At 47.2% G+C, this 24,244-nt stretch overlaps 1 protein-coding gene across 1 annotated transcript; it reads right to left on the bottom strand.

The window, feature by feature from the left end:
- Nucleotides 1-442: 442 nt before the first annotated feature.
- Nucleotides 443-23,883, bottom strand: GTPBP4 (GTP binding protein 4). Its single transcript, XM_007097296.2, has 17 exons — nt 23,790-23,883; nt 21,763-21,933; nt 19,106-19,209; nt 18,890-19,026; nt 16,974-17,074; nt 15,609-15,701; nt 14,383-14,574; nt 14,236-14,301; nt 12,165-12,254; nt 11,302-11,412; nt 9,592-9,669; nt 9,227-9,278; nt 8,742-8,842; nt 7,150-7,347; nt 6,026-6,091; nt 1,988-2,131; nt 443-1,101 (listed from the first exon to the last, which is right to left on the bottom strand). Exons 1-17 carry the CDS (start codon nt 23,835-23,837, stop codon nt 949-951), a joined length of 1,905 nt encoding a protein of 634 aa, XP_007097358.2. The 5' UTR covers nt 23,838-23,883; the 3' UTR covers nt 443-948.
- Nucleotides 23,884-24,244: the final 361 nt, after the last annotated feature.

Raw genomic sequence — 24,244 nt, 5'->3', positions numbered from 1 at the left:
TCCCTGAGACTATGTGGGAAGTGGTGACAACAGCACTGTTTTAAGGTCAAGAAATGTTTTAAGCACTTAATACTCTGACACACTAACTTCCCACATCGCACTGTCTGTGGGGGTTCTGAGCTGACACATACGGCACAAATTCCACTCAGAGTAACTGAAAACAGAGCCCAGGAGGGGATTCTGCGGGAGTGTTAGGGTGTCTGCTTCTCTGAACATATGCAGTTCCGGGTTCCCCCAGCAGGGGATGCCCAGCTCAATTGCTACAGTGCCTGAGGCAACATTTTACCCCACAAAAAAGTGTTTTGTTTTGAAAAACGAAAGAATTTTTCTCCCTTTTCATTTGACCAAATTGACAGTGATTTGTAACTAAAAAAAAAAAAAAAACAAAAAAACCCAAGAAACAAAAAAAACACAAAAAAAAACCTAAATCAACCAAAACCACTTTCTTTCAGAAGTTTATTTTAGATAAACTAATTGAAAACAGATTGCAACGATGCACATGTTGTACAAAAAAACTAGAAAATAATCTAGCACTGGCATTCACTCTTACATTTGCAGGGCAGGGCCGCCAACCTTCTGCCCACGTCTGCAAGGAGATGCTTTCTTTGCGAGACTATACACATACACAAACCAAAGTTCCCTCTTGCAGAAGAAAGTAAGATTCTTCTCCATCAAAACAAAAATTGCATCAATCAATCTTTCCAGTTTTGCAGACCTGAAGCATCGGAACCCCAACAAATGCAGAAACCACAGTTGGCTCAAGGTACCTTACCATCATTGCGGTGACAAACGTCTCCCACACCTGCACACCCCAACATACAGCAAAGCAACAAGCCCGTCAGGTATGTCATCGCAATTTTCAGTTTATAGCCAGGACTCCCGTTTCGTGAAACTGGACCAGACCAGGAAACTAACAGTCTAGCCAAACCATCTCAGCTGCAGAGGACTCTACCTCCTGTCCTTTTTTCCGGCTTTCCTCTTTCCGGAGAGTAAGTGCTTGGGCTTCATATCAAACACATGTCTGTCTGCTTCTCCTTTCTTTCCCAGGCGGTTCATCTTCTTCTGAGCATTTTTCATCATAGTCTTGGCTTTCTTCACCATCTGGAAAGCAAAAGGACACACGTTAGCTGCTGAGTGTCTGTGTGCTTTTTCATTACCAGTTAAGAGCAGGTCTTAAGTGTCCAGATCTACTCTGTGAGAAGTGCTGGCAAGTCCCCCTGTGGCCCACCGTGTCTGCAGGAATTCAACTGTCTGCACAATGAGAATGAAGATGGGAATGAATGTTATTTCTAGACAAGCTCTGTGCCTAGAAGAACCTGGAAGATTAGGGGACATCTGCTGTAACTCCCTCTTAGGGACACACAAGAAAACAGAGAACCAGCCCACGAAACTATACTCACATCGGACAAATGATAATGCCAGTATTAAAATCCAGATTTCTAGAAGGAAAAGGCATGGTGGAAAGGAAACCCCAAGTTTCCATCAAGTAGACTGTTGGCCAGTTTATATACAGACTTTCTCTCGTATCTGAATTTTCAAAATGCTGAAACTAACAATTTTTGTGTTCATTTAATTTAAATAGTTTCAGCAAAAGAGACTGTGTACATCCAAAATGTCTTTCCTAAAAGACTGACCCAAACAGCTCCTTCTGGGCTGGATCCCTGCAGGGTCTGGTTGTAAGGTGGGGGCTTGGGACTCCAGGTGCTGAGTAAGCACTGTTTCCTAGCTTGTTCCCGCATGGCTGGCTTGCGGCTCAGACCACCTGGTGCCCTATGACACCATGCTTCTGTCTACCCCTGAGAAAGGACAGCAGTAAGGAATGGTACACCTAGGGAAGGGTCCAGAACACCCAGCTTGTCTCTCAGGGGCACAAGCACCCACCTACGGTCCCCACCTTCTAAACAGTAGCTGCGGGTATGTGCCCTGAGCCCTGGAGTCATCAACAGTAGAGACCACTATTTTTTATTGCATATCACAGGGGACTAACCTTGACGTCCCGAAGGCCGGAGACATCCCGTGGAGTCCGAGAGCAGCTGCGGCTCCGGGTTACTGATGTGGGTGGAACAGAGTCATCTCGTTTTCTCTTCCTTGTAACGCTCCGGGACCTTCTGGCCTGGACTGCATAATGGGCCTGGGAAGCATAAACAGCAAATTCAGTGCTGCCTGACCCCAGCCCGGCTCCCAGGCTTGGTGACAGATGAAATCACACCAAGAAGGAGACAGAACACTCAGGAGTTCTTAATGACATTATCAAATAAACTAAAGCTCTTTAAAATTATACATAGTTGGGGCACTCACTTTCAAATGTCCCCTCTCTGTAAAGAGATTTCATACTATTCTTCCTTTCTGATCTTCTCTTATACTCTAATGAACTTTTGCCTGCTACTCATTAAAAAAAAAAAAAAATACACACACACATACACAGAGTTAACTTCACATTATTCGTCAAACGTACTTTTTCACTTAACACGGCTGCTTTATGTTACAAGCAACTGTAACTCCATTAGAAACCGTTTACCTAACGCTGGCCATTCCTGAATGCTGTCCTTTCCCCTAGGTGGTAAAACTAGCATCCTAACTGCTATTTTTGCTGTAGTGTGTCCTCTCTCTCCAGCTTTGGGGCTATCTACCTGAACACAGGGACAGCCCTCAGGAAGCTCAGCGCTGAGGCGAAGCAAAGCCTGCCCCTGGGAGAGGCCGCTGTGCTCGCGCTGGTGGGCGCCTCACTCACCCATGTCCTGTCCCCAAAGAACAACAAAACACCTGGACAGGAGCGCAGGCAGTTAGCCTGCACAAACGAACAGTCAGAAATCAGACGCTAACAGATGTTCATTAAAATAACGCTTCAGGGGCGCCTGGGTGGCTCAGTCGGTTGAGCGTCCGACTTCGGCTCAGGTCACGATCTCGCAGTCCGTGGGTTTGAGCCCCGCGTCGGGCTCTGGGCTGATGGCTCAGAGCCTGGAGCCTGCTTCCAATTCTGTGTCTCCCTCTCTCTCTGCCCCTCCCCCGTTCATGCTCTGTCTCAAAAATAAATAAAACATTTAAAAAAATAAAATAAAATAATGCTTCAGGCTAGCAGTGTAGTCTCAAACGTTGCTAATTAAAATCCAAATTAGTCTAACCCCTTTGGAAAGGAGCTGTAACACAATTTTCTTTTGATTTTGGTTATTCCAATTCTAGGAATGTTTTGAAAGAATAATCCAGAATATGAAAAAGTTATTTCAGACAAAAATGAATATGCTCCAGCATAATTCATCCAAAAAAAAGACCAGAATTCCAATAGTTATCTGAAACCCCTTCTAGTCTTTGGGCTCCCAGGAAAACAGGTCTGAACTATTTACAACCTAAGCCCGTCTTGTGTTGACTCAACAAACCCTCATGTATCTGGTCGCTAAACAGAACCTAAGATGCTCCATGAAGACTTCAGTCACCAAGTGAACTTGGAACCAAGTTCAAGTAAAAAATATAAAAAATAAGCTTATGTTTTATTCTCTGACATTCTATTCCAATTTGTATTCTTACCAGACACTAATTCCAATTTATTGTGTATTTCTTACACATCACCGTATATTCTGAGTTAACAGCAAATGAATTTTTTAAAAATCAGATTTAGTATTTTATTCTGGAAAATTCATTTGACAATATTGAAGCTAAATATTAAGTGTACACCTAGAATTTAGTAAACTTAATTTAAAAAATCAGAATTATTTTAAGATTAAACAGCATTAAAAAGAGTGGACAAGGGAGGTTGGAGGGAAATGGGCCCACATAGTCTATGTGCTAGAGGTGGAGGACACATCAGGGACATCACGCAAAATGCTCAGTGAGCCAAACAGAATGAATTGGTATGTGATGATTATTCAGTGTTAGAGATTTCATGACTAGTGGCTGGATAAACAAACAGTAACCTCCTAACAACACTCAAACTCTCTCATGTTCCCCAGAGGCAAAATGACATGCTAAATATAAGCTTAGATATTTATTCATTTACTTATGTGTAGTATATTCCTTCTTCTTAGTAGTTTTTTTCTCCACTATGTTTTTGTTTTTTGTTTTGTTTGTGGAGATGAAAATTGGCAATATGTAAGATTACTGAAGTATAATGATAGATTTTTGAACACAGAAATGAGACCATTTAAAATATTTCCCTGCATATTTTTCATAATTGGGATGGACAAGACTATGTCATATAAAATTGGAAAAAAAAATTGGAAACTCAGATTTTACTAGTAGTGAATAGTGTCATTTAGATGGAATGTCAACTTCAAACAATGAGAAATTCATGTATTGGCTCTCTGAATTAAACTCAGTGGCTTGAGTTGAATTTACAGTAATGCCAAATAAATGGTTTTATGAAAACTGAAGAATTGTCTTTCCTATTTTCTACATTGTAAAATATCCTGTACCTTTTGCTTTTTCCCTTCAGACTATTCCAAATCTATCATTCAGCTATTAGTATGTTATCAACCTATTCTGGAATATACTTTGCTCTCAAAGTTGACTCTGTTGAAATTTCTTGGCAAGTTAACTTTTAAAATAAAGCTTGCCCTAAGACTTTTAAAAGTAAAAGTGGGCATCTATGTGGATAAACTAATATTAAGTTCATTACCATCATGTAAAATTTCATAAGAGTTGATGATTATTTCATTTGAGATATGATCTTCACAACTGAGATAAGACCTCAGATGCAACCATAGTTAAAATTCTATTTTTTCATAGATACATCTTTCAATATGTATGTCATTTAGAAAAATACCTTATATATAATAGGATTATTAAATTCTTCCTTTTATACAACATAAGTTGAAAATTCTTCCTTTTATAACAACGTAAGTTGAAAATTTTCTCAAATATTTGTTCCAAATTTTCTGGATTTTATAAATCATTTACAGAAAAGTCTCAGGTATTTTGTAGTAACTGTCTTTTGAATCAGTACTTAATGCTTTTTTTTTTTGAGTTCTATAACTTTGAAGATTATTATTTTCAATTATAACAGTGAATAAATTCTTTTTTTTTTTTTTAATTTACATCCAAATTAGTTAGCATATAAACAGCAAATGAATTTCTGAACAGCAACCAAACTGAGGTCTAAAAGACACTAAAATTTTTTACTCAAAAAAATGTGAAAAATTACCCCAAAATAAAAAATGCTTGGGGCGCCTGGGTGGCTCAGTTGGTTAAGAGTCCAACTCTTGATTTCAGCTCAGATCATGATCTCACAGTTTTGAGCTCAAGCTCTGTCGCATGGAGCCTGCGTGGGACTTTCCCTCTTTGCCCCTCTCCTACTCACTCTCTCCCAAAATGAATAAACTTTAAAAAACAAAAAAATTTGCTTATACATCAGTGAAATATAGACACGATCTACAGAATATGGTTATAACTACATCTTAAAGAAACAAAGATTAAAGCCCTCTGCAGAAAAAATTAAATAAAAAGATACACACGGCATGTTAACCTAGATTATTTTTGTGCACTGTGAACACAAGTGATTTCTTTCTTTCTTGTTTCTGGTATTTTTCGTATTTTCATTAACCTGAAACAGAATTCGATGTATATACATACACAATGAAATATTAAAAAAAAAAGAGAGAGAGAGAAAGAAGAAAGTGCAGAGGCCACCTCACATCATTGATGTTATTACTGAAACATCACCGTAATGCCCAGGAGCAGTCCCATGCTCAGGGATGGCTTTTAATGCAAAACGATGGGAGTGTGCAAGGCATTCTTAAATTCTCACGTGGTGAACAAGAATGGAGTATGATGAAGACACCCCTGCATCAGCAGCACAGTCCCTTGAGCTGAGTGTCCTGAGCCGTCCCACGGGGCGTATGGACAGCAGTGGGACAAACACGTTCCATTCTCAGCCAGCCACTTCCAGCGACACTCCTCAACAGACATACTCAAAGTTCATATCTCTTCTTTGATCACATCTGTAACCCCCCAGGTTTCTAAGAGTCTAGTTTTCTAAGGCAAAGCTGTACATGTCCACGTACGTATGTGACTGAGACCATGTGCATGCACTTACATTGTCTTTGTCATCCATGTCAACACCGAGACTGCGCATCTCACTCTCCAAGACTTTCCGCTGAACCTGAACACAGGGGAAAAGGGATGTTTTCAGAAAAATTAGTTTGATAAGATGCTTAAAAAAAATTTCACAGGAAAATGTACCTTTTACAATTATCTAGGATACATTTCTTTTAGAAATTTTATCTTTTAATTGGGCCCATGTTCATGTTTTTGGACAGTTCACTGAAGCCCACGGAAACCAATATCTCCCAGGCTGTGACTATGTGCAAGATGACATACACTTCACGACCTTGAATTCTGCACAACTCTGCAAGGGGCTCTGCATGCAAGGATCACGGACGCTGAGGTCACATGACATGCCCCAAGATGCAGACTCCAGCGACAGCAGCTTCTCCCAAACCCACTGAGCCCCACTGGGGAAACAGATGGAGGTCTTGCCTACCAGGAACCACTCATTTGCCATCATGTGAAAAGAGTACTTCAGACACACTAATGCGAAAGGTATCTGCCCTAACCATCATCCTGTCTTTGGGAAGCTTACCCCCCGCTTTCTGTCACATCCTGTGGTTTGAGGGTGACCACAGGACCTGGCCTCACCTGCCGCCCTGACAAAAGCATGGGGCAGGAGAGAAACAGACCTACAAAGATGGAGCAGAGACTGAAAAGAATTCTGACATCATTTGACCCATTTGTGCCTGAAGTGTGACTCTCCCTGTCCTAACTAGTCACAGGAGCTAACATGTTGCCTGAGGATTTAAGCTGCCCTGCGTTAGGTTTCTGTAAATTGCAAAGAGGAGCACTAACTAGTAAAGAAGTTGAAGAATAAGAACATGTTAGATGACGGCTTTACTGTCACAAATTACGAATCACAACCTCAATCTGCACAACTGCAGAGAGGCTGAACCCAACAATGCTGAGCCTGGATGTCAGCAGGAAGGGTGCCATCAGCACAATAAAAAGATCAGGGCTCGACCAACCTCAAAAGTCAGTACGTATCACCAAACCAAGTACGTGCAATCCCATGGCCACGTCTAGGCTGACATGCTGCTTTTAGCAGGGCTGTGCAAGAATCCAAAGCTGCAGAAACCCGTCCTGCTGCTCTGGAAGCACAGAACTTGCCTTCTTAGCGGTTCGAGGCATCCTGGGCCCTTGTGTGTTCTTCTCCTTGGACTGCAGAATTTTCAACTTCCTTTTTTCCCGAATTTGCTTTGCCAGCTGGCGGATCTCCACCATCTCCTCGTCCTCGCTGTCGGATTCGCTGTCATATTCGCCTGCCGCCGTTCTCAGCTCTTCTTCTTTTTCTAACTCCTCCAATTTCTTGAAAAGGAATTAAACAAACTCAACAATGAAAACCTCGTGAGTGTAGCCACGTTCATGTGCCTCTCGGGGGCAGTGAGCGCCCGCGCCTGGCCCCACACAGGATGCCCCAGAACTCAGCTCCCAGCAAACGGCATCTGGGAGGAAATGAAGACCATGCAGCACTAAGCCCACGGCACCCCGTGAGCGCTTCTATGTTGTCTCCTTCTCTTCACTCCAGACATCGAGGGGACACGTGCACATGACACCTCCCTCGTTCCCCAGCACTCCCAACAGACCCAGGACAGAACCTCCGTCCTTGAAGAACTAAGAACTCATCTATGTGAGCTGACATAGGTCTCCAATATCCCATTTATCCATTCTGAGGCCATCCTCAAACACAAGCCAACACAAGCCAACACCACCGCTGGCTGTACAGTTTAAATAAAAAGAAGTTACAGGGCGCCCGGCAGGCTCAGTTGGTGGAGCATGACTCTTGATGTCAGGGTTCTGTCTTCAGGCCCCACACTAAGTATACAGATTACTTAAAAAATAAAATCTAGAAAATAAATGAACAAATTATGTATGCACGAATACACTCTATAACCAAGCAAAGAAACCCTGACAGCAATGCTGCAGTCAGATGCGGCCATGCCTTGGCTGATGTGAAAAGCATGGAGGGAGGGAGGTGGGCAGGAACGGGCAAGGCCAGTCGCAGGCTGCGAACCCACAGGCTCAAAATGGACGTCACCCAGAGAGCAACAACGAGGAGGCACATGTAGAGTGTGAAGGAGGCTGTGACCTGGCTCCTGAGCCAGGAGCATGGACCGTGCGTGAGCAGAGCACAGGTGCACAGCTCGGACACAGGCAAGGAGGAGAACCAAGCACCAGAGAGTACAGAAGATTCAAGGGAAGGAGGAACAGGAACAGGGATGAGGAGGTTCATGTAGGGTTTCCTCCTTGGAGACCCGCAGACTGAAATGGTACAAGGGCAGCATCCGGGAAGAAAATGAGGGAGTGTTGACGGGAAACACTGTTTTTTCAAAAAGCTTCGCTGAGGAGAGAAAGGCAGCAGAGCAATGAAAGAAGGACCCAGGGCTTAAGAAAAGTTTTGTTTTTAAAGTGAAAGGACCCGTGGACACCACAGGCTAAGCAAAGCTCCAGGAGAGGAGAACAGGCTGGGTTGGAGGACAGGGGCTCGTGGCCACCGGAACGCACCTGCCCCACAGAGGCGGCCGTGGCCGAAACCCCACAGGGAGCAGAGCCTTGGAGGGAGAGGCTGTTAGTGACGGCTGGAGAAGCTCACGGTGCATAAGGAACGAGGGCAGCACGTATGGCCGGGCAGACAGCTGTGGTTGTGCGATCAGGGACACAGAAGTAATAAAAAATCACATAATACAACAGGAGACACAAACCTGCATGATGTCAGGGTCGATGTAATCAGCTATATTGTGGCCTTCCCAGATCTCGGGTATCTTATCGTGTTTCTCAGAAGAGTTCATTAGATCCCAGTACTCTGAGGTTGAAAAAAAAGTTATGTTCACTGCAGTTTTTAATACCTTCAAGCACCACGTGCCCAAAATGAGTTCTTACACACATCTCTCCATGAAGACAACAGAGCGCCTGCACATAACACCTCAGAACAGCACAGCAGAGGGTCTCCAAATACCTCCTGGGTCGCCCAGCACCTTGGGACCACGGGCCGAGCGGGGGCAGGGGGGGACAAAGGCAGCAGTGGCCCCAGCACCTGCACCATGCACGCTGCAAACCACCCTCCTCCTGAAGCCACAGAACCACCCACACACAGCCTCATCTCTAAGAAAGAGATGAAGGCACAGCCACAGGGCAAGAGGGCACTGAAGCCCTCCCACAGCGTCCCGACAGGGATGCTGGCCCTTACTCTGAAGGTCCAAGATGTAGTCGTCTCCCAGCTCTACTTCAAGGTCTCGTTCCTGAAACCAAAGAACAGATAACTCTCATCAGCTCCTGCTGGCATTCCAGGCGCATGAACGCCAGGCACCCCCTTGCCCCAGGAGACAGCCTCTGCTCCAAGCTGAGAGCCCGTCCCTCTAATGCCTGTGCAGCCCGGCTATTCCCGGTTGGCTCTACGGCTCACATCCACGCAGTGTCCACAGCCACCTCCCTCCCACTCACGAGGGAAGGGGCCTTCGTCAGCCACAGCTGTGGTCACAGAGCCTGACGGTAAAGGCCAGGACACCTTCAGTGCACACACATGGCCTTCTGCACCCGCGAAAGTAGACCTACCCGTTTCTTCCTGGGCTCCCCAATGTCCATTCTCTTCCTGCGCGCCACCACTCCCTCAGGGATGAAAGGGGGCCTTTCCTGAGGAGACATCACCAGAAAGAGTGACATGAAACACCTTGCTGAATGCAAAAGGAACATGAGAGTGAAAAGCCAGAGGCATGCTCTCCGTCTGCAAGGGCAAGGTGAAGCCAGACCAACTCAGAACCAACAGACTGGGGGGCGGAGCAGGGCCAGCTGGGCACGGAAACCAGGAAGACTCCACAGCTGATCCAAAGTTTATCTAGAAAAAATAAACACCAAGACTCTCGAGAAAATTATGAACAAAAGAAATGATACAAGAGAAAAACAAAGCAGACAACAGAAATCTAGACACGAAGCAAGTCCATACAAGAAGTCAACAAAAACATACAGTATTCGAATCTCAGTCCTGAGATTAAGGACTAGCCAGGCAAAAACAGAGCTGGGTGGCTGCTTCCACCTGCTGCCTAAGAACAAATCAAATGCAAGACTGAGCAAAAACTTCTGTTCAAAACAGGTAAAATTAAGATAATTAAGTACAGGACAAAGTATAGGAGAAAAATATTATCAAGATATTTTTGGAATGAACGGGAGGTCTTTCTATGCAGGACACAAAACCTAGTTACCGTAAAAAAATATTAATATTAGCTAATAGCATATATTAGAAAATTATTAAATATTCATAGCATATATTAAAAACATATAATCTCTTTGAAGCTGAGAAAGAAAACCCAAATCAAAAAGCAAATGACAAAAAAAAAAAAAAAAAAAAAAATCCACAGAACATACAAGAGTCTGGGGGTGCCTGAGTGGCTCAGTCAGTTGAGTACCCGACTCCTGACCTCAGCTCAGGTCTTGGTATCAGGGTTGTTGAGTTGAGCCCCACAAAGGGCCCCAATTTGGGCATGAAGCCTATTTAAAAAAGAACATATGAGAGTCTGATTTCCTTAAGATAAAAATTATAAATTAAACGAGTAAAAGATAAATGACCTGAGGAACTAATAGGCCAATAAGTACATGAAAAATGCAGGCTTGGCAGGGCACCTGGCTGGCTTGCTCAGTGGAGCCTGCAACTCTTAATCTCAGGGTTGTGAGTTCAAGCCCCATGTTGGGTGTAGAGATTATTCAAAAATAAATTGTTCAAAAATAAAAAAAAATGCTTGCCTGAACTGATCATTAAAGGAACCATCGATTAAACTGACAGCAGCCAATGATGAGGGGACGCGCAGCATATCCCAGGAAGGCATTTCTGGGGGACAATGTCATTCTCAATGGCCTACTGAAAACTCACTCTGCAAATAAAAGACTTATGCACAAAGACATGCGACAGAGCACTGTTTGTAACAGCAAGAAAACAGAATAATTTTAAAGAATGTAATACACGTTTATGTTTAAATTTTTTTAAAAATATGCTCACACACCAGAAAGATTTATGGGAACATCAAGACAGTTACCAGTAACTATGTCTGGTGGAGCGAGCAGCAGGCTTTACCTTGGCACTTTTATACTTCAGGACACAACTGTTACTCTGGACGAGAAACTCAAGCCCACTGTGATGCCCACACGGGTGGGTGTGTGCGCACACGGCGCCCGTGAGCCTCACCCATGAGCCCTGCATGAGGCAGGTGCTGGTGTGTGCGGACAGAGGGCATAGGCATCTCGCTCCCAAGTTCCTTGGAAGGGCAGCCTCACCTTGTCATCTCTCTTGCTTGGCATGGCCAGATGCAGCCTGTTCAGCACCTCATTCACTTTATTTCCTTTCATTTTGGTTTCAACCCGATGCGCCAGAAGCCTGTCACAAGCCTGGGAAGGTGAGAAAACGGGACATGACTCACAAGGCACCCACCTTCCGGGCTGGAGGTGGGGGTGTGGGAGAGGAACCAGACTCCGCAATAACCAGCAGACTGTGTTCCAAGCTTTGGGTCCCACTTTGCGCTTTTCCTCAGGAGTCACGTCCACTGGTGCTATCTTGGGGATCACCCCAAGATCCAGGTGACCCCCCGGGGGCAGACCACACGCTCAGGAGGGAGCAGGCCTCTCCCTTCCCAGGCCAGGCCCAAGCTGGGGCAGCACCCCATGTCCCATCTGGGCTTGCCTCCACCACCAGTCACCCTCGCGCCGTGTTCCCTAGCCAGGTTCAAGGCCCACCCTGGGCCCTGGAGCAACAGCGCCAAGCCAACCAACAGCATCAGACCCTGCCATCTCTTTTCCTTTCAGGTAAAAATAAAAAGGACGTAAAATGATCAGAATCGCATATGAAATCTAACAGGAAATGTCTCTTTTCTTGTTTTTTTTCCCTGCTTCTGAACAAGTTTCACAGTACAGCTGGCACAGACATCCCGGCAGGTCAAGAAGGGCAGCAGGCTGTGCACGAGGTTCAACCCCCCCGGGGAGGGAGTCAGATCATCCCTCTAAACCCCCTGTTTGGACTGGGCGGGATGGGGGAAACCAGGGCTCAGTGTGGCGCACACGCTCTCCAACCTGGACAGAAAGCCTCTCCCCACGGCAGACACCTCTCACGAGAAAGGCAGTATAGGTGTGGATGGAGCACTGACCTCAGTTTTCACCTGAATAACCCCTTCCTCCGTCAGGGTGCTAGTCTCAATCACGGGGAATCCTGCGGCCTGCAAATCTGCAAATATTTTCTGCAGAGACAGAAGGAAAACAAGAGAGCCATTATTTATTTCTACTTCCCTACAGACAACTCTTACTGCTCTTCATGTAGGGATCAGAAATGCGAATTAGCCTGGCCGTGGCTCATTTGCAAATTCTTCTAAAGGACGTTTCCCCAAAATGTTGATCCCCCCCCCCCCCCATATTCTTCTGTGACAAAGAAAATACTACTGGGAGGATCAAACCAGACTACAAAAGCAAACCAGAGGCTCTCTGGAACATTCTGTGAGATGTTACCTTCTAAAAAGGAACAAGATACAAAACTTTTAAGATGTTTTCAATACTACTTTTAAGTAAAATGCATAGAGTCTGAAGCCTAAGAGAATTCCTTAGAAAACACTACAAAAATGAATAATCACTGCACTCCAAAGGAGGGGCTTCACTTGCGTAGCTCTTCACCAAGGCCACCTCATTCAGACGTAGGGGGCCAATCCTGTGACAGGTAAGCTGCTCACGAACAAGGTCAAACACCTTTACTACAGGCTCCCACTTACCAGTTAGACTTCCTCCTCTCCTGGAAACAGCAGTGGTCCTGGGCAACAGCAGGGTCTGACAGCTAACCCCACCACCGACTAGCACGTGATGCAAGCCACTGTGCCTCTACCTGAGCTAGCCGTAACCATGTTCCTCACATGGTGCCGCTCCCACGGTCAGAGCACGGACAGCATACACAGGGCAGGCTGCAGGCCACGCCCTAGTGTTAACCCAACAGTCACATCGGAATGGCATCCGCCACCCACCGGCTTTCAGATTTTTCAATCTGCCTGATGACATCACTGACTGGTAGCCCAGCAATGCAGCAATTGCTACCAGTGACTCCAGGATGGAGACCTCACCCCATCACGGCCGGCAGACGGTGAAACCCAGACACATTTCAACCCGAAGCCTGAGCACCTGGTGCAACACTCACCCTAACCTTTGGTCGTCACAACCCAAACCCTGTCTGCAGCTTCCAAAGTGATTAACCTAAAAAACTGAAATTACTTAATAGGGATCTGAGTCCTTTCAAACAAGTGAATTCTCTGATATCAGTGGTTACCTAGTTAGTAACTTGATGAACATGCTGCAGTGCCCATTAAACCAGTACAGCTGTTTAAAACCCTCTCACCAGGTATTAAGACGTCCAGCCAGCATGAGACAGAGGTGCCAGGAAGAGACCCTCTACACGGAGCTGGTCGGTGGCACATGCCCCAGGAGACGCAGCCACATCAAGATTACTCTAGCGCACTGGTTCTTAAAACTCGAGTGTCACCCACCACGCAGGGTGCCTCCCAGATTGGCCCTGTAGGCCCGGGTGCGTCCAAGAATCTGAGAACCTGTTACTAGTGCCAACCTTCTCCAGGCAGTTATCCCCAAAGTGCCTATCACAGAGAGCTGCGGGGCCAAGTGTGGGTGGAAAATGAGGGCTAACCACCTTACCTGCCTCATGGAAAACACAGCGAACACTATGTACTCACAGTTCTGGCAAGTTTACAGGTGCCCCTTCTTCATCATTCACTCCATGCTTACCTCCCAAACTCATTTCCCCCACAAATGTGTGTGGCAGGCACGTGACCCCCCCCCTTGACCCCCCCCCCCCCCCCCCCGGAACCTCCTCTGGAAGCACGGCTCTGGGCAACCAGCCGGCAGAGACCCAAAGGGCCAAAGCCCGTCTGAAGGCGCTTTGCATCCTCCAGGCACCAAGGTCGGAGAACAGTCGCATCCTAAAGAAGCACAAGACCTTTCCGGGGTTAAACACGCCGTCCTGCCAAATGCACAGGTACTTGCACAGCCTCCAAGAGCAGAGGACAGAAAATGTCAGGTGTAGTTTGCCACTAACAAACCACTGAGGGAATGATCTCAACTGTGGAATAAAAATCTTTACTAGTATTGCTGAAATTCCTTCTCAGCTTTGGTTGTCTGCGAATAAACTTAGAATTAGTACGTAAGACTCAAAACATTCAGACAGTTTACCTGATCGTCTTCAGAAAGTTCAGCTATCCGCTTCACATCACATTTGTTTGCTACAACTATAAGAGGCTGGAACAGGGAAGAAAAAAAATGAAATGATTATCCTCGCGGCACAGGCTATGAACGGCAAACACCCGTCCCCACACGCACCTTGTTGATGAAGAGAGGTTTGATGTTCTGGAACAGCTCCAGCTGCTCCCTCAGCCCGTGCCCACACTGCTCGGACAGATCCATCACGTACAGGACCGCGGCGCGCAGGTGAGCCAGGGCCGTGATGGCCTGCATCTCAATGGTGTTCCGATCCTCCAAAGGGTGGTCCAAAATCCCGGGAGTATCAACAACCTAAGCGTCAAGTCTGTTACTTCAAAGCACATATACCCACAAATTTCTTGCCCAGCATATCCTGGAGGTGACTCACATACCCAACCCGGCCCTCTCAATACGAGTAAATAAGACGTGGGTCTCCCAACTGACATAATGAAAAAAGCAATGACGGAACAGTACCTATTCTTTAAATATTACAAAAAAGGGGGGGATGAGTCGACCCTGCAGAGCTCACTGAAGAACCAGTCAATGACCTACAGAAAAGGACTCCTCTCTCTTTTTTTTAAAGTAATTTTTGTTAATGTTTGTTTATTTTTGAGAGAGAGAGCACGAGCAGAAGGGCAGAGAAAGAGGGAGACACAGAATCTGAAGCAGGCTCCAGGCTCTGAGCTGTCAGCACAGAGCCCGACGTGGAGCCTGAACTCACGAGCTGTGAGATCACGACCTGAGCTGAAGTCAGATGCCCAACCGGCTGACCCACCCAGGCGTCCCCCCTTTTTTTTTTTTTTTTAAACATATGCTCTATGCCAAACATGGGGCTAGAACTCATGACCTACAGATCAAGAGTCACACACACTACTGACTCAGCCTACTGGGTGCCCCGACAGAGAGAACAGAACTGGCAAACACTCCCAGGTGTTAGGAATGACTTTATCATTTACAAAATTAAATTCAACTGTGGAAACTGCCCCATGCTTTTAAGTGGCTAATGCACATCCTTTCTAAGGACAGGGTCAGAAACGACAAGGAGACTCTGGTTTCATGAGAAGCACCACTGCTAACGTGATGTAGCCATCTGCTCTGGCAGCTGGCGGCTTCCCGAGTTCTCACAGAAAAACAAGCACTGCACTCGGGCAGCCGCGAAGCTTGGGAGTTTTCTTCATGAGGACATTCCTGGTGACCCCGAGAACCTGTCCCACCCCTTCGGAGTCTTCCTGTAAGTGTACTGGGACCTGGGGAGAGACTATAGTTCTTCAGGGACCACCAAAATCAAACCCCGTTCACAAAACCACCCAGACGTGAGCCCCATGTCTGACGGTGGGAACGCTCACCTGCCAACGCAGGTACTTATAGTCCATGTGCCCCACAAACAGGGATTTGGTCGTGAATGCGTAGGGCTGGACGTCCACGTCGGCTCTCGTCACCTGAAACGAAACGACGAAAACTTCCACAATCACACGAGCTCCAAACCTTATTCCCGGTCAAAGAAGGTAAACGTGGCACCTGTACGTTATGGAGACTAATGATCTCGGCAGTAAGACAAACAACCAAACGGAGAGCGAGAGAGCTCCCATGATTACACTCCTGAGGTCAGAAGCTGCTGCTGACAGACGGACAGGCTCCACTTCCTCATGCCACCAGGCGAGGCCAGGACACAAGAGTCCAAATACAGGACGGGGAGGGGAGGAAGGCCCAGCACCAGGAGGGTACCCGTCAGCTTCTGCTCTGCTCCACCCCAGCCCCACTAATGCCCCACAGAACTTGCTGTGAAGACAGACTTGCTCTATCTACACTGCTGGTGCGGGGCCCACCAGCCACAACTCCCCATGAACTCGAGATGTGATCAGTGCAACGTAGGAACTGAACTGTTTGTTGTTTAATTTTAATCAAGTGGCCAGTGGCTTAGTGCCGCAGCACTGGCTCACGAGCATCTGAGACATCGGCCCAGACACCGCAGAGCTTCAGCCTGTCACGTCAGCACAACTCGGGGACAAGATAAAAACCTGCAAATGGGCTTCAAGTGGAAGTGCTCCTGGCAGCAAGCACCACACATATGTAACTGTCGTTGTCTGGCACCTGAGCTGTTGTTGGTTGTGAACTGACATTTTATTTTATCTACTTATTTATGAACCGACATTTTACGTGTGGTTTCTACTCTGTTCAAGTCCCTCAAACTCAGCCAAGTGGTCTTGAAGCACCAAGTTACTAAATAAACAGCACCCTCGAGTCCCAATTAATGAACTCAGTCAAATCAAGAGCAACTCAGCCACTTCCCACTACGGGGACCGAATGCTTGATGTGAGCAGTGACACATCAACCAGTGACATTCACGTAGTGCCTCAGGAAGCCCACTTCAGCGAGTGCAGCCTGCCACGGTAGACCCTAGCGCCCCCAGCACTACCACCCCCAGATGAGGCTGAGACAGTACGTCCTGGGAAAGGCTCTCCGTGTTAACAAAACCGGACTTAACATCTCAAATCCCTTAGAAACTTATGGAATGCATACTAGAACAGAAGTAGCAGCCGAAACCTAGATTCAGACAGCGTCAGTCCTCCCTTCAAGTAAACGGCTATTTAAGGCGGCAACAGTGCTGACAGACTAACCGGCTGGCTATCCTCCAGCCCACACAGCAGGACATAGCAGCCCTTGGGTCTCAGGTCCTCGGTCACTTGTGTTATCACCAGACACGTACTAACCTTATTGATGAAGCTGGACTTGCCAACATTTGGGTACCCACACAGGAGCAGGGTCCTCGTATTCGGGTCAATAGTTGGCAGACGGGACAGATGCTGACGCACTGTGGGAAATAACATGTGCTTGATTTCTTAAGAGCAATTAAGAAACTCAAACTTCTGCTTGACTGCTTCACATAGCTGTACTCCTGGCCCATGGTTATACTAACCCCACTCCAACATTTATAATGTGAGCGACAGAAAAAGTATGAATAGAAAAAAGATTGCCTGCAGAGGCACCATAGCACACAGCAGCGTACTTCCCGACTCTGGCTGTACCCACAGTCCTATTCAATAGGTCAAAAGTGGGGCCAGAAACACACATCTAAGCGGTGCCCAGACCGCTCTTACTAAGTGGGATATTTGGAAAGCATTTTTGAAGCAAGTGTGCATGCCACCACTTCCTGCCAAGGCACTGGGTTAGTTCCACGCAACAACTAGGTGCATCATCTGCAAGGCGGTGACACCATGAGGCCACCCTCAAGACTAAACAAAACAGATCCCTGGAAGCACTGGCAAAGCAGTCAAGTACTACAAGCTTGTCGCAAATCATTTGTAAGATGTCAGGAAAGGGGGAACAAACCCAAAGGACTCGAGAACACTTCAGTGTAAAAATCTATGTATAGAGGCAAATACCTGTTTCATTAGAAATACTACTTTAATTCAGAACCGTCCTCTTTAATTAAACTATCATGTAACAAAGCTGGAGTGGCAATTTCATGCTAACACATATTGCAAAGCTTTTATTTTATTTAGTTTTTTAAAGTTTGAGAGCGAGTGTGTGCGTGTGCACACACACATACATACATACATGCATGCATGAGTGGGGGAGGGGCAGAGAGAGAGAGAGAGAGAGAGAGAGAGAGAGAGAGAGAGAGAAAGAGAGAAAGGGAGAAAGAGAATCCCAAGCAGGATCTGCACTGTCAGCATGGAGGCTTATGTGGGGCTCAATCTCGTGAACTTCAAGATCATGACCTGAGCCGAAATCAAGGGTCGGACGCTTAATTGACTGAGTCACCCAGGCGCCCCTCTTTTGTTTGAGAGAGACAATGTGTGTGAGTGAGAGAGGGGCAGACAGAATCTTAAGCAGGTTTCATGCTCAGTGCAGAGCCCAGCATGGGACTTGTTCCCACGACCCTGGGATCATGACCTGAGCCAAAATCAAAAATCGGATACTCAATCAACTGAGCCACCTAAGCGCCCCAGATATTGAAAAGTTCTTAAAATTTTTTTTTAAACTTTACTTTTAAATTTATTTTTTAATGTTTGTTTATTTTTGAGACAGAGAAAGAGCACAAGCAGGAAGGGGCAGAGAGAGAGAGGGAGACAATCCCAAGCAGGGCTCCACCCTGTCAGCACAGAGCCCAACACAAGGCTGAATCCCACTAACTGTGAGATCCTGACCTGAGCTGAAACCAAGAGTCGGATGCTTAACAGACTGGCCACCAGGCGCCCCAAGTCCTCTTAATAGAACAAACAATTTATGGGGCACCTGGGTGGCTCAGTCGGTTAAGCTTCTGACTTCAGCTCAGGTCATGATCTCAAGGCTCATGGATTCAGAGCCTGGAGCCTGCTTCGGATTCTGTGTCTTTCTCTTCTGCCCCTCCCCTGATTGTACTGTCTCTCTCTCTCTTTCAAAAATAAATACATAAACATTTAAAAAAAATTGTACTAGTAATTCATAAGCATTTTAAGCACCAGCTGCTTTTTCAGTAATAACTAGCCTGTCAGAGTTTCTCAAAGGATGGGTAAGGAATGGTTTGATCCTGTTAGGTCTAAAATAAAACAAAAAAGAGCACCCTAAAAATAAGTTCTTGACAAGAATCGAGTACCTTAACAGCACACACTAAACACTGTCCTTGCTTACGTAAAAGAGGTACCTTGTTCCAAATACTCCAAACTCTGCTTCTGTCTTTTGATGATTGTACACATCCGGCCGAGGGCGGCTCGCTTCAGCTGCTTGCAGCGGTAGAGAGAGTCTCCGTATTTCATAAGCCGCACATAATCCTTAGCCACGCTTAAAGAAATAAAAAGATATAAGATACTTTTCACCTCAGGCAATAATTTAAAAGATACTGTATTAAAAGATACCTTACTTGTCCACTAAATTTTTGGCAATATTTATTTGTCCCAAGGCCAACTTGTAATGGTCCTTGTCATAGAGAATGTTCATCAAATCAGCATAAAATGGATGGATATCCTAAAACAGAAATAAAGCGGTCATTCTGGGACAGGTTTCTCATCCCCATGTGTCAATAATTCTTGAAGAATAATTTTGAAGTGTGTCCTACCTTTTCCATGCTCTTCAAACCCCAGATCTCCTCCCCGGTCCATTCTCCTGACTGAGGACTGTTTAGAGTTCAGGGGTCACTTCTGCCTGCCCATCTAGCCTGGGCCCCAGACCGATCCCCCTTTACCTCATCTGCAGGTCTCCATTTGTGCACCAGACCCCCTGCCCCTCCTACTCAACACCTGAAACCAGGCCTGCAAACACGCTGTCATTTCCCCCTCAGCTCTAACAGTTGGAAAGCTCCCTGAACCCACAACCCTTCCGTTCCTTTGCTCCCCTTCTCGAGGAAGGTCACAGAGAGGTACTGGCTCTTCTTCCTTTGAACCCAGTGTAGTCCGAATCGTGCCCACCAGTCCTTTAGAGCGGCTCAGCAGATCAGCTCCCTCCCCGAACTCCTTTCATCTTACCAGAGCGTTCCACAGCACCAGACAGCTGACCACTCATGCTTCCTGGGGCTTTCCATTCAACTGGCCTCTGGGACCAACCGTCTGGCTCTTCTCTCCCCTCGCCGCTCCTCAAACTCCCTCGCTGGCTTATGCTTCCACCCAACACTAAACATCAGAGTTCCTAGGAGCACTTTTCTCTCCAGGTTCAGCTCCTAGGTGACCTCACGTGGATCTAAAGGCACTGACGGGTTCCTGAGTGCCACTGCACATCTCCAGGCCACACCTCTCACAGAGCTCCAGACTACTCGCACTTCGGCTCGGACACCTTACCAGAATCTCAGACCAATGCGTCCAAACCACCCCCTTCCCCGTCTGGATGGATGGCAACTGCAAGATGCCCAAGATGCTACGAGCAAGTTCAGCTCTTCCAACCACCACCAGCTGTTTACGTCGGTGCGTCAACCTTCAAGTGGTCTCCTAACCCCATAGGCCACGCATCCTCTAAAAGAGAAGTCAAAGCTCGGCACGTCCCACACTCAACTTGGAAGGTTTCCCTAACAACAGAACTCGAGCCCTGTACCAGGCGGCTCACCGACTCACCATCTCTGACTCATCTCCAGGTACCCTCCCTCTCACACACCCTGATGGGTCTTCCTGTTTGAGACCTCACACTCTGTACCTCGGGGCCTCTGCACCTGCTGCTTCTGTGCCTACAGTGCTTCTCTCCAGGCAGCCCCGCAGCTCGTTTCCTTCAGATCTCTGCTACAAACTCTAGAGATTTCTAGGTTTACAACGTTTCCCCTCACTAGATGAGGACAGGGACTTATTACTACTGTGTTCCCAGGGCCTAGATAAGTACCTGAGACATATCAATTATTCCATGAATGTAACTATGCTAACCTTCTGCTCTAAAATTCTCAGATAGCTAACGTTAAAAAAAAAAAAAAAAGAAAAAAGGAATACAATGTTCACAATTTAAATGTATTGTATTAAAAAATGATACCAAGGATGAAAAAGATAAAACTTCTTACAAAGAACCACAAAAATCTGGTGCTAATTAGTTCAAAGCATTTTGTTTGCCCAGATCAGGTGTTTCCAAATATCACACCAGTTTCCAATCATCTTACTCTTCTGGTTCCTCCTAGGTAATTTCTAGGGTAGCGACCCTTTCCCAACAAACTATCCACCCATTCAACGAGCCTCTACTGAGCACCTACAGCATGCCCAGGAGACACGTGTAAAGTTAAGCGCCTGTCCGCTAGCAGAAATCTCCACTCTTATTTTAAGCACATCTGTAATTTTTTAAACAAACTACTGTCATCTTAAGTAAATATAAAAGAAACTCTTGTCACATAAACCAACTTTTGCCTCCTGGCTAAACCTAGCTTTACGGACTATCTTGGGACAGTGGCCACTTTAGGCTCTCACCCTGCACTGTGGAGCCCACCCCAAATAACCCTGCAGCAGTGTTCTCCTACACGGGGATTTCACGAGCAGTGTCTGCTCTTGGCTTTCCACGGCTTAATCAACAGGTAAACTCTACTATGCTAGAGAATGAAGACTTCAACTCTTTTAGCGGAATGCAGAAGTCACAGCTCCCCCAGGCAATTTCTTCCCACCAGTCAACAGAGAGGACAGTGCTGAACTGACCATCACTGGCTGATGAAACAAACAGTGGTGGACCTCAGGCCACTGCTACAACCTGAGGCCACAAAGGAGCCTTGGAAAGAGGAAGCCCATACAGGCTGGTGAGCTGCCAGGTTCACAATCCATAGCGTTTATAGAGCGTGGGTTGGTGCCTGCAATCCTAGAAGTTACAAAAAAAAAAAAAAAAAAAAAGGTAGCGGAGATAGCTTTGGGCCCTCTTATGGAGTTTAGTTTGGGGGAAAGGAAGAATACTAAGGAATAAAAAAAAAAAAACCTGTGTTCTTTTCCCAGCTTTGCCATGAACTCACAAAGTCTGCCCAGTGAATAATTTTGTTTCCTTCATTATCTGTCAGATAAGTACACAAACTGGCTATAAATTATCTGAAGGCTCACATTGATATTGCCATATGTGTCCCCCAGAATCACTTACATCCAATTTGGGGAAATCTGTTAGAATCTGTGAGAGTCTGTCATGGTAATTTTGTTGAGTAAATTTGACTTTCCTCATGTAAAAATGTCTAATGCGGTGAATTTGGTAATGTTTATGTATAACTGTTGGAGTCTTCCGTTGAGTCTTCGATAACGTCAGGTCAATAAAGTCCTGTAATTAAATAAGAGACAGTACACCAAAAATGTTTATTTTCTACCCACTTATCTGAAACCTCAAAAACCAACAATTAACAATACCATATATTTTAAACTACAAACACTTTTCCTAACTAAATCTTTACCCTTTTATATCCAACTTGGTTCACGTTCATAGTTTTTGGCTTTTAAAAAACATTTAGCAGGGGCGCCTGGGTGGCGCAGTCGGTTAAGCGTCCGACTTCAGCCAGGTCACGATCTCGCGGTCCGTGAGTTCGAGCCCCGCGTCGGGCTCTGGGCTGATGGCTCGGAGCCTGGAGCCTGTTTCCGATTCTGTGTCTCCCTCTGTCTCTGCCCCTCCCCTGTTCATGCTCTGTCTCTCTGTCCCAAAAATTTAAAAAAAAAAAAAAAAAAAAAGTTGAAAAAAAAAATTTAAAAAAAAAAAACATTTAGCGGATGGCTGCCTAAATAAATTTTATCCCATATTTAAAAAAAAAAAAAAATGTTTACTTGGAGGAAAAGAGACACGGAGACACACGAGCGAGTGGGGACGAGCAGAGAGAGTGGGAGACAGAGAATCCCACATGGTCAGTGCAGAGTGTGATGCGGGACTCGATCCCACAAACTGAGATTGTGACCTGAGCCGAATCAAGAGTAGGACATGCAACTGACTGAGCCACCCAAGGAGCCTCATCCCACACTTTCTTAATCTCACCTGTACTTCCAACACCTAGAACCCTCTGAAACTTTAGTCATGCAACTCAAGCATAAACCAGAAAAAATATTAAAGGGAAAAAATTCTGCAATTCAATCCACGTATCTTTGACTTCGGAAGCACATTAAATAAGTAAACCTAGATGTGGAAAGTGACTGAGAACGGACACACTCTTGCTCGTGTACCCAGTGCAAACAGAGACATCAAGCCCAGAGACCTCCCCTAACCCCTCCATTAGCGGAGTCTAGGAATCCGTAAGACCAAGTTCAAAAGTCTGACCTACTTCACGAAGTTTTCCCTGACCCGCCCCACCTCTTGGGGAGGAACCTCTCCTCTCTAGGAAGGACCCCAAGGTCTGGAGAAGATCCCTGACACTCGAGGAATAGACACTCACCTCTGGGGAAGGACCCTGACATCAGAGGACGAACGTTCACCCCTGAGGAGGGACCCTGATGCCTGAGGAGGGACACTGTCCCCTGAGGTAGGACCCTGGCCCCTGAGGAAGGACCCTGGGACCTGAGGTAGGACCCTGACCCCTGAGGAGGGACCCTGGCCCCTGAGGACGGACCCTGATGCCTGAGGACGGACCTTCACCCCTGAGGATGGACCCGGACGCCTGAGGTAGGACCCTGGCCCCTGAGGAAGGACCCTGGGACCTGAGGTAGGACCCTGACACCTGAGGAGGGACCCTGGCCCCTGAGGATGGACTCTGATGCCTGAGGAGGGACCTTGGCCCCTGAGGAGGGACCTTCACCCCTGAGGACGGACCCTGATGCCTGAGGACGGACCCTGACGCCTGAGGACGGACCTTCACCCCTGAGGAGGGACCCTGGCCCCTGAGGACGGACCTTCACCCCTGGGGACGGACCCTGACGCCTGAGGAGGGACCTTCACCCTTGAGGAGGGACCCTGGCCCCTGAGGACGGACCTTCACCCCTGGGGACGGACCCTGACGCCTGACGCAAGGGCCTGAAAAAGGAGCCTTGCTGCCTGGGGGAACCCCTAACGCCGGAGGGCCCTCATCTGGGAGGACGTGGCCTGGGAGGAGAGGCAGCCCGGAGCAGGCGACCCCTGTCCCATCCCCGAGTTACGGGCCGGGCTCTCCCAGTCCCCCGGCAGGGAGAGGCGAGGGCGGATGAGCCCTCGCGGCCGCCTACCTTGGCGGACGGCACCACCGTGATCTTCTTGAAGTTGTAGTGCGCCATGCCAGCCGCCACACACGAGGGAACGCGGACGGATGCGTGGGACTTCCGCCGGAGTGGGCGGGACTTCCGCCTTCGCGTCACTTCCGGGATCTCCTTGCGGCCCCGCCCCCACCCCCTGCACGGCTTCCTCGCCGCTTGACTCCCCCGCCCGGCCGGAGGTCCCGGAGGAGGAGGTGGCCGGGACCTGCTGGGACCTGCTAGGGCGGGTGGGGGCGGGGCGGCGAGGAGAGGTCAAGGCTCCGACAGGCCGCCTACGGGCTTGTGCTTTTCGATCCGGCCGGCTCGAGGGGCTTGGGATTCCGGGAGCTCCGGGGGTCTAGGGGCCCGGAGTCCCAGGAACTCCAGAGTTCTTGGGGGGGTGGGGCCCGGGGGCCTCGGAAGGTCTCAGGGTCTTGGGGATCTCAGGG

Source organism: Panthera tigris, chromosome B4 (genome assembly GCF_018350195.1).
Source record: "Panthera tigris isolate Pti1 chromosome B4, P.tigris_Pti1_mat1.1, whole genome shotgun sequence".
Taxonomy (NCBI): Eukaryota; Metazoa; Chordata; class Mammalia; order Carnivora; family Felidae; genus Panthera; species Panthera tigris.
This window is presented reverse-complemented; position numbering and strand designations above follow the sequence as displayed.

Coding starts and splice junctions, on each gene's coding strand:
- GTPBP4 (XM_007097296.2), bottom strand. CDS start 23,837: ATGGCGCACTACAACTTCAAGAAGATCACGGTGGTGCCGTCCGCCAAG. Junction 14,302..14,382: donor AACCTCTCTTCATCAACAAG/GTGCGTGTGGGG, acceptor TCCCTGTTCCAG/CCTCTTATAGTTGTAGCAAA. Junction 9,279..9,591: donor GGGAGCCCAGGAAGAAACGG/GTAGGTCTACTT, acceptor CTTTGGTTTCAG/GAACGAGACCTTGAAGTAGA.